The sequence below is a fragment of the Bombus fervidus genome, chromosome 3, assembly GCF_041682495.2.
Source record: "Bombus fervidus isolate BK054 chromosome 3, iyBomFerv1, whole genome shotgun sequence".
NCBI lineage: Eukaryota > Metazoa > Arthropoda > Insecta > Hymenoptera > Apidae > Bombus > Bombus fervidus.
Genome location: NC_091519.1, coordinates 3,237,262 through 3,248,507, shown reverse-complemented (window position 1 = coordinate 3,248,507; position 11,246 = coordinate 3,237,262). Strand labels below are relative to the sequence as shown.

The following is an 11,246-nucleotide window of genomic DNA, read 5'->3' as shown; positions in this document are numbered from 1 at the left end:
TTCCCAATCCAACTGGGATAATAAAAGAAAATAATAAGTGAAATTTATACTTTTATGTACCGATTTCTTATAAATATATGTAAATTAATATAAATATATTTACAAACATTCATTTAAATGATATTCTTAAAAATATGCATATGCCCGTTTGACTATAAGTATTTATTTACACCATCCATACATTTACATGCATATGCCCGTTTAGTTTATAATAATTAAAATGTTTAAAATGTTTTACGGAAGTTATATAAAAATTTCATACACATAAGAAAATATTATCGACAAAACATTATTTTTAATGTAATGCTGTTGACAAATAATAACACATGCCAGTAATCTGTCACGATTAGAATGTCTATGGCAATAGTTTATTAACTCATTTTAACATTGAACAATAAATGCAGTAATAAATTTAAATAGTCGCATTGCATGAATTACAAACATAAAAATATTGACATTAACTAAGATTGAAATAAGATTGAGTAAAATTTCATGTTTGTCATATAGGTACATAGTTTTGTTTATATATCTTGTTGCTATCAATAAACAGATATTAAAGTTTTCTCTTTCCAAAAATTGTTTTTAGTAAGTGTTTAATATCATTGAAATAGACGACAAAAATCTGTAGTTTAAAAGAAAAAAGTCTTATCTATAAAAATATATGTATACATATAATACATTTACATATTTCAGAAGCGAAAAATATATATATATGTATATATTTACAAAGATAAAATATATATTACATGTTATACATATATATATATATATATTATCTTTGTTATTTTATTTAAGAGATCTATTCTCGAGAGATATTAGTAGATGTGAATTTTCGCGACAAAAAATCTCCAAAATAATATCTATATAGCAGCCTAAATATAGTTTCTTAAGCAGTTAGTTTCCATTCAATATGTTAACAATTTAAGGCATATATATTCATCTGTTTTAAAACATCAAATATTCATCATTAATATTCTAGATATAACACAAATCTTTCATGAGATTCAATTGACAAAAATTATTTAAATCAAAACTAATACAAGTAGATTGAAATTAAATAAAAATCTGTAGTAAGCCAACATTCGTATTGATTAATCACAACTTAATTATACAACTGAAAATGTAACATAGAAATGATATATTATACTCGGGTTTAGCACTAAGTAAAGAACGATTGTCTATATTCATTATTAAAACAAAACTTTACAACACATAATCATTATTTATCAATAGAAGAAGCTTATTTTCATATATAATAAATATACTTCGTTTCTTCTTCATAAATACATTATTTTTAATATCCTGAACGAAATAAACATTATTTTAATCGTATAGTTTCTCGTAAATTCTTTATCCTGCTAAACCAAACGAGAAGTATAAAGTCGTAAAATGATTTGGAATTTTACATCTTTTTCTCGGTATGTAGAAATTGAATAGAAATTAGACTTTCGATAGTACAAACATCAAAAGTCCTTTTAACTTTGTACTTGACAAAAGTTTCTTCCACACTTTGGCAGCGGTCATCGATTTCTGACGGCTTCTAGAGTCGTTTGAAAAATGTTCAACTATGTGGAAGAATAAAAAAACATGAGATTCGCATTGCATTTCTGTACGCTAACAAAGGAGAGACCAGAGAGATGTACTTAGGGGACATTAATCTATCATCATTTCGAAATGGACCACACCTATTTTGTCGTGACGGCTGTGTTTTATGTTTTTCGCCCACGCCTTGCACTCTACGTTTATTAAAATCCCAGCTGCAACAAAATATTTTTTCCATACAAAAATATTCAAGAAATTTTGTAGAAAGAAAATTATTTACTTCGTATGACTTTGCCCAGATTAATCGAATTAATCATTATCTCTATTAATCTCTAATCATTTGAAAAGTCAAAGCATTAAAGGACTAAAGAGTCAAGACTGTCCGAAATTTTTGTCTATTTCTTAAACACTTACTGCGAGGTCGAACGAAGTGTACAGCTACCAACGGACTGAGGTAACCCTCTGAATTTTCGAAAGGATAAAAGTAACCGGGAAATCCTCTTCGTGGGATATATTCAATTGGTCCTATATTTTCTTGATCTGCGGGATTCTCTCCTTCGCAAGATACCCAAATCGTGTCAAGGTGACGAGTATTCTTTAATCCGGTGATATGCTCTTTGAGATCGACAGGCATGTTCGGTGGTAACGAATTGGTATCATTGTAGAATTCCGGTCTCCAAGCGTATATCTAGAAATATATATTTACACCTTAATCATAGAAGAGCAGACTTTTTAAGAATACTATAAGTTAACGTGCTCCAAAAATGTTACCTTATTAAGCTTTAAGAATATACATGGTGCAGATTTATGATAATTATACTTGTTTTCTTTCGTACAAGGATACCAGTTTTTAACATCAACATCACAGACTTTACCAGGAGGTGGCGGTTGATTGTAATCACATTTATTAATATTCGCACCAAGACCGGGAACTGAACCTGGTGTTATGTAATCTGAAAAATTATTATCGATCATAATTTCTTTGTTCTCTTACATTGTAACATTTAATTATAAAATAAAATTATACAAAATGTTTCGTGTCACAATATTATTCTATATAATTATAAATTAATTACCTTTCAGAAATGATTCTAGAGAATCAACCCAGAATTTAAAGTTCTCGCTATCGGTTCCTCGGTACCAAATTAAGGTACTTTCTACATTTTCGAGCGGTGGCTGTGGCCTAAATCCTAATCCTATAAATAAAGATGTACAGTAACGAACATTCACGTGAACATCACAGGAGAAAAACCTGATAAGTACGTTTTCGTTGAGTTTTCTATTTTAAAACTTCAAAATGTGTGAATTATCATGTTTTGTCCTGTACTTTCTATATGTAAAAATATTCATGTGCAATTATTTTGCTAAATGTGTGTTTACCAGGATTTGTTCCTATTATTGAACGTTCTAATTGCCACCTCGGTATCCTTGGATCTAACGTTTGAAAGAAACCCCAGAAGCAAATTGCAACCAATGCAGCCAGTACCCCGTAGAATGTCAAATAGAATAATCCTATTTTACCTGAAGAACAAAATTGAATTATTCATCAAGTTCAAACCACTGATTACAAGAAAAAGGTATCAAATTTCATCGTCGTCCATTGATGTCAGATTTTATTTATTTCATACTCGCCGAGCTTAGAAAAGGATTGAAAAATATCCAAGTAATTTCCAGGATTGAAGCGGAGCAATTAACGACACGGCACAGCGCTCAATCGTACTACATCCGAGTCTCATTTTCCATATTTCCGTTTTCAATTTATACACATTTCCGTTCAACTTTTGCATAGTTTCACATTACTATGTATCATTCGCAGTAAAGTACAAATTGGATTTGTTAAATGTGATTCGCGTGTATCGAATCCTTCATAAACATGCGCATCGTTCGCAAATATTACGCGAGTGCAACAATGTTTCTTCAGTTTCGTACGTACTGAGAATATAACCTGTATCTTTTTTGTGTCTACATGTAGTCTATTTAATTCTACTTATAGTTTTCTCATCTATGTGCTTCTCATTTACCTACCATTTTCAAACCTCGATCTTCATTCCATTGAGTAATGGGAGCGATTTTTTTTAAAAACATAACTTCAAATTTATATCGAGTAATAATAACTAGGTAGCAGTTGCACGAACGCAGAAGGGTTAAGAAGTTCTTGGTACCAAAGCGCTACTCAAGAGGTCATTTTAGCGAAGAGTGGAATCCGAGAAGCGACCTTGCGAGACATTGAATCGGTACATAATTGAATTGTTCCACTTGACCACACGCTTGGATCTTCCTTTGAATTGAGGCAACGATTAATGTAATTAACCTATATTACACGGCGTACCACTACGCGCCGATTAATTCCATTAGATCTATCAGACGTCAGCATATTGTAAAAATCATAGCAATTGACTCTTGACGTCTTGCTCCTCGCGCAGATTTCCAAAACATATCTAACAAATTGACATGAAAAACATGTAGGTGTGATCTATTTTGCTTACAATTAGTTGTAAGTATACATAAGATACCAAAGTACAGCATATAAATCAAAATGCAAAGTATTATACAAAGGCTATAAATCGATGCCTCAGAAAGTTAGATTTTATGCTTCTTAAGGTAAAAAGTAAGAGATTGAACTGTTTCCAAAGCATATTTGAATAAAATATTCATATTAATTTTATCTTTCATCCCTCACCGATTGATAAATGATAAAAGAAACTTGAACGTTCAAATATATTCATTTCAAAACACAAAACACTGTTCGTTATTTTTGTCTGACTTTTTCATGCCACATCATCCCCCTTTTGTCCCTTCCCCTCCCCTTCTCCTTCTAAATATTCATTATAATATTTCATAGGTGAAGCAAAACCCTACTTAGGTTCCATTTCTGTACTTACCCTGTGTTATATTATTCCCTTAATTAAAATGATGTTAAAAACTTAAACAAATCATTATATCATATCTAGATTTTGGAGATAGAAGTAATAAATTTAGAACTGTTATTTCAGGAACCTAGAAGAAAATCTCTTGAACAAAGAGCGCAACTGTTGCAGCGTCGAATTTGAAATTAATTTTCGAAATTTTCGGGAGAGCGATACTGAACGAAAGCTATGGTATGATATGGTCGCGTGGGTGTACCCTTCGGAATGGCCCTAAGTTACATAATGCCGTAATGCCTCCATTTAACGCCAATTGACCTCGTTGTACGCGTTTGCGCTAAAGGAAGTTTAACAATTGCTATTCAGCCGAACAAACCGTTGTGTGCACCGCGAATTAGCCGCGCTTCGCGCTTCCGTCTTTTTCTCTCCCTTCCTTTTTTTTTTCTTGTCGTTACCTTTATTTTGGCCAAACCAATCAAGGTTACATGCGCGTGCTTAATCGTTATATTTACTTTCCGTCCAGGTTAAGATATTCGTAAGTCTACGTTCTTCGTTAATTTGTTAAATTTAATTGGGACAATTTTATAAATTTCATTCGACGAGTTCATTTTGATTTCGATGATCCTTTTTTAAAACACATAACTTTATGTTTCAATATCTTTTATTTATTTGTTATAATTAGTATGGGGGACAGTACATTTGTACTCTTTGTTATTTGTAAACAAACGAGAAACTTCAGTTAAAACGCCCATCTCTTTTCACCTGACTCTCTTGCATAATAGTTTACTAACTGTAATGATATTAGCGAATTGACAAATGGCAAGATACAAACTTTTCTTTGACAATTTTACAATGTGACGTTAAATAAGATAATCGCACAATTCGTAATGAACAATTTGTACTAATGATGTGCAAAATTTCACTAATAACGTTAGCTCAATTGTACAAGAGGACTCTGGCATTTTATGATACGTCGATATGTAGATACACAACAAACATTCTAAGCGATTGAAGAGAACCGAGGAAACAATACAAGGGTATATAATATGAGGGCGAGGCTAGTCTCAAGGCTGGGATAAATCGTAGGATATATTTTAACAGTGAATACAATTTACAAGAAACTGCAAAACAACGACAGGCTTCTGAGCTAATTAGACGAAAGAAGACGCAAACTCACGTTTCCTTTTCTAGCTTTCTATGCTTTTTTGTGGGTCTTCTGTGTACTATTGAAACAACTGCAGACAAGTTATCGTAACATTCGTAACTCGATGCTCGACAGATCAGTTTTCAAGAGCCAGACACGCTAGTGCTTGGTTGATTGAAATTATATATCTCTCTTATTAATAATATTTTACTTCTCGCAACTTTGCTTCTCAACACTCAACGCAATTTATATGTATAGATATATTGTTTTGTTATAAAATATTCGTACAACTGCAAGTACATTTTTCAATGATTTTATGAAATTTGTCTAACGATAGACAATGGCGTGTATATTTCTAGAGTGTAAATTTAGCTAGATCTGTAGGTTGAAATAGCTTGTTAGGTACGTGATATAATTTTCTATTAGTAAATAAGGTGAGAGGAAATTCAAAAGCGATTTCTATATTGGAAACATCAAACGAGTGTTAACAGATAATCTCATTATTTCGATATGGCGTCCAACATTGATGTAATGTGGTGTTCTACCCTTCTGAAGGGTGTGTTTCCAACTGTTACCATGCCAACCGAATGATTGAAATATATGGTAACATCACATAAAATATTCGTGATATTCTATCATTTATGAAAAACAAAACTTGTAGCTTTTTTATGTTTTGTCCAATACGATTATTTGTAAAATAATTTTTTAAAGCTATATGACGCAAAAACAAAAGTCATTTCTAAAATGTTAGATGATTAGATAAATAGCTAGTATGAAATGGGTACTTAATTGTTATTATAATTAAACTGCAAATATTTATACAAATTCGTATCTTACGTTTTAAATTTTGTATTTAGATCATTTTTTAAAATAGTTTTATTATTAGAAATAAAAAGTAATTAAAATACCACTTATTCTTTAGTGTGGAACAATGCATTCTAAATTTATAATTAAAATTGCCTACATATTCCTACGCGCATTTGTAATATTTTGAAATATTGATGTAAATGAATTTGATATGTTAAACACGTGATTAATAAAATTTATGCTATAGTTTCTTCTGTCAGTGTTTCTTTTACCTTCGAACTTTTATTTCATATTCTTGTCGTTTTAAAAGATACGAAATCGACACTAATTAAAACAGTAATTGAAAAATCAAATTAGCTTCAGTAAACCGAAGGCTACGGACAAAAATGATACTTCAATAAATCAATAGGTCCTAGTAAATAAAACTGGTTGATTCTGCTATTCATTTGATATATTTGCACAAAATTTATAAAATATCTATAAAATTTATTTTCGGACTCTCCCCAGTCCGAAATTTATTTTCGGAAGGAAAATATCTGAAAATAAAGTTTATAGTTATTTTATACATTTTATAATTTCTATATATAAGAAAGAAAAATATATCTGTTGATCGAAGTGATCATAGTATAGGTTCTACCTGTTGTCTCTGTTCACTTGCCTGGAAAGTTACCCAAAAAGGTTAATTCCTTTCTTTCTTTCGAATAATGGAATGATATATGAAGTAAACAAATTTTTTACATAAAATAACGAACATGTATAGCGCTTGTTGAAAATATTTTCTATCTTACTTTGTGAATTATTCTGCACATTTCTCTAGAGATGCGTTCACTTACATGTGCATTTATTAACGCATATAGAAAATAATAAAATATTTCTAAATTATCTATATGTAGTGATTATAATTAAAGAAAAAGTAATTATATTCATCTACTCTTATGAATTGTAGAGTTACCGAAACAGTAAAAATATTGAAATGTTGACATCTTATCGAGGACTATATTGCCATGTACGCATATATCATTAAATATAAGAAATAAAGCCAACATTAAAATGAAATGATTTATCTTTGAAAAATCGATCGAAAAGAATCATTGCTCCGATTTCAATCCGAAATCAATAGAATACTCGATACAATTTCGATCGGCGATTAGATCGATCATCACAACTTACCCCAGCTACTGGCTGTTCTACCGAAAAAGGCACCGGTCTCACGGTTGTAAATAAAGTTTTTTAATGACTGGCTGGTTGATATGCTCGGCGGTCTCAGATAGGGATTTGCCATCTCCGGGGTGACCATTTTCGAATCCTTGTTGACCATCGCGTTTTCAAATAAATTTTTTCTCTACTAGAAAGTTACGCACTAACCACGTATTGAGATTTTCTTCGCGATTCTGGTATAATAAACGCACGACAAACAATCCACAGTTGTATGTGGAACAACACGACCAACAGCACTGTAGATTCGCTGCACCGAAACCGTGAGTTCCTCGAAGTCGGCTAACAGTTTCTCCGCCGCCGACAGTTGGTTGTCCAGCGCCACCAGGTTGACTAAACACGCTTCATCCGTGCAGGCTTCTTCTCTGTCTCGTTCCCTACTATTATTTTCTTGCCACTTTCTCTTTCTCTCTGCCCCTCCTTAAACCCCCACCATCGTCATCAAACCGTCCATTGCCATGACGTGTCAATCATGCACGTACATAAAATCGTCCTGGTAGTGTTATCCATTGCCGCAAGTGTGTTGGATCATGGTGTTGATGCGTATTAGATCATCTTATGGGAATTTTTTCACAAATGTTAATTATCATTAACCGAATCAAGCTTTATATACATTTCAGACGATTCAACTTTTAATAATTTCCAAGTAATTTATAATTTTAACGCATAGGATACCATAGTTATGGTATAATGGTACCATGTTCCCTCGTGTGCCACGCCTATAACACAATCTCTTTGTCTCGGTGTACTCAGGTTAAAGTGAATTGAACAGGTTTTCGGCTGTTCAAACCGACGCATATAAAGATTTCAATGCTTGGTAGTAATCTAATGTTTGAATTACACCTACGGATGTATGGTACTTCCCTTGAATTTTAAGTCGTGCGTGATATTCTAATATTACTTCTAAGCTTGTACATTTCAAGTATTAGTAAGAGAAAGGATATGTGAATTTAAGAAGGATAATGGAAATCAATTTTAAATAATTGATATATCTGTATAATAACTTTTCAGTTTTATATAATAAGTTCCTGAAAATTATCAATTAGTATTTAAGTTAATATTAGTATTAATATTACTTAAAAATAAATGCAAATATTTTGTGAATCTTACAAGCTGAAAATTAAAAACACGTACTAGTGAATTTAATGCCATTAGATTACAACGTGCGACGTACCTTATTTGCATAGATACGTATTAAAAAATATATCTATATAAATAAAAGTACGGATTAAACATATTCTTTGATCAAATTTTTAGAAACTTCCAATGAGTAAAAAGGAAAATAATGTTTACATCGATTTCTCATTATAAGCGAAAGTAATCAAAGTTCAGTGGCGCGATCTACTGTTCAGTGTTCAGACTTAACGCAACTAGTTTTTAAGAGCAGGTGGTTTCTCTCAGATTATTCAGTTACTGTTCTAGTTTAGACTATTGTAACATGTACTTAAGTACATTCGATTCCAGAACTTAAGTTTAAGCTTTTTACTTCTATGAACAAAAGCTTAAACGATTAATTATTATTGTTCCTATTATAAACAAACATGAACAAATGAAATAATTGCAAGAGAAATGGGAAACCCAATATTAAAACTAACCTTACCAGGCCTGATCAAATGATCAGTTTCAAAATTTAATTTAAAATTGCACATTCATTGTTATTTCTTTTGTACATATAACTTTATGTAAATTTCTATATTAACAAATATTGAGAAATTGATTAATCAGATAATATAAGAATGTACATAAAGTTAGATGAACAGAAAAAAATAACAATGAATATACAATTTTAAATTAGATTTTGAAACCAGTCATCTGACCGGGTCTGGTAAGATTAGTGTTAAATTAATTTTTTTCCATTATGTTACTAATTACTAAATAGCTTAGTAAAAAATATTTCGGAATATTTATCAATTCATATTACTTGATAGTAACTGATTAATTATTGTTGTTACATTTTTAATTTTCCTATTTCTTTAAATACTTTTATTTAAATATTTAATTTAATATTATATTATACTTTTGCTAAATGTAAAAACTTTTTGTTACAGGCAACTAGTTAAAGAAATATATTTTTTATTTACTTTAATGCGTCTTTTGATAAGCGTATGAATTAAATATATTTGTAGCCTTTATTAAAATATGATCAGAAACAGCCATAGTACTTGATGTTAATACACCTGTGTGACATAGTCATTGAGTAGCTATCGCAATAAAGAAGGCTGCAAAAACGATTTCCTCAACTTGATCGTCGTAAAACAAATTGGGGGCTAAGGTCAAACCTCGTGTGTGCGACCTTAGTGCCTGGTGGCAGCTCGTGTATGCGATTCACAGCACTTGTACTATTGGTAGTTACCTTCTCTCTCTTTTCGTCACTTGAGCCGCGCGCATGCACATAATGTGAGTCACACATGACGAGTAATCTGAATTAATCACATCCTGCCCACTGTGTCATTAATGTCATTGCCGTGTGTCGTCCGACTGAGAGAATCGGACAAAATAAACGAAAGAATCGCCTTAAATATCTAATCCTCCTATCAATAGATTCATTTTAAAAACAGACCCACCTGACATGGCACCTACAATCCAAACTTGCCGACTTATTGACTAGATTACTGGTAATTAATAATTCAAAGTTTTTTACAAAATCCATACGTATGTATAACGTAATATGTAGCTATGCATACGCAAGTTTGCAGATATAAAAGCAATAATAATAATTATTATTATTATTGTCTTTTCGCGCTATTTTATTTTGCTACTTTTAACAGAGATATGACTTGAAATTGATTTAAGAACAATCACTCTTTTACTTTATATTTAGAATCTATTATTGCGTAAACTTGTTATTTCCATGTTATTTGCGACATTACCGACTTCGCATAGAATAGGATTGCAGCGCTACTGGCGGTTGGAATTGAAATTAAATTTAAATTTAAAAATATCGATTTTTTAATGAATTTAAATCATTGACAGACTGGAGAATAAACTTAACACGCAATTCTTTCTTATATCCTATCATTGACTAAGCACAGAATAAACATGGTAGATAGCAACGTGTTGTAAAAATTCACGAATACTTGCAAGATAAAATTAGATAAATATGTCCCCAGCCAAACATCTTAACAACACATACGAACTTCACATAGCCTTGAAACGTGTCTGGACGTGTAGTTCAACTCTTTCACAGAAATAACAAAAGTTGTTTTATGACTGAAATGTAGCAAGATATAAAATATATTTCAATTATTTGTATATGGTAAATATAATAAATATATATGTTAAAAATATATAAATATATAATATAATAAATATAATAAAACTTGAATGAATATATACTCTTGATAAACTATACAAATGTTCATAATTTAATCATATCACATATTAATTGAATGCCTGTTACACGTGAAAGAATAAGAAAACAATATAAAGGTATACGTACCTCTATCATTGTTAAAATAAATTAAATGTTAACAAACATTTTGCATTAAATATCTCTGAGTTGTTACAACGCCAATACATCACACTTTTTTCGAAGTCATCTGCGAACTCAATCAATCATTTGCAAACAAGCAAATTATAATCAAGCATTTAGAATTAATGTATAAAACTGAATTAATTGAATCAAAATGAAGCAATAATCAAACTCAAATTCAATGAGGGAGAATTAAAAATAT

At 30.9% G+C, this 11,246-nt stretch overlaps 1 protein-coding gene across 1 annotated transcript; it reads right to left on the bottom strand.

Annotated features, from left to right (window-relative positions):
* Positions 1-333: 333 nt before the first annotated feature.
* LOC139985911 (sodium/potassium-transporting ATPase subunit beta-2-like) lies at positions 334-7,987 on the bottom strand. The gene is made up of 6 exons (XM_072000800.1): positions 7,528-7,987; positions 2,923-3,063; positions 2,619-2,738; positions 2,314-2,495; positions 1,957-2,230; positions 334-1,757 (listed from the first exon to the last, which is right to left on the bottom strand). Exons 1-6 carry the CDS (start codon positions 7,673-7,675, stop codon positions 1,654-1,656), a joined length of 969 nt encoding a protein of 322 aa, XP_071856901.1. The 5' UTR covers positions 7,676-7,987; the 3' UTR covers positions 334-1,653.
* Between the last annotated feature and the right edge of the window lie 3,259 nt (positions 7,988-11,246).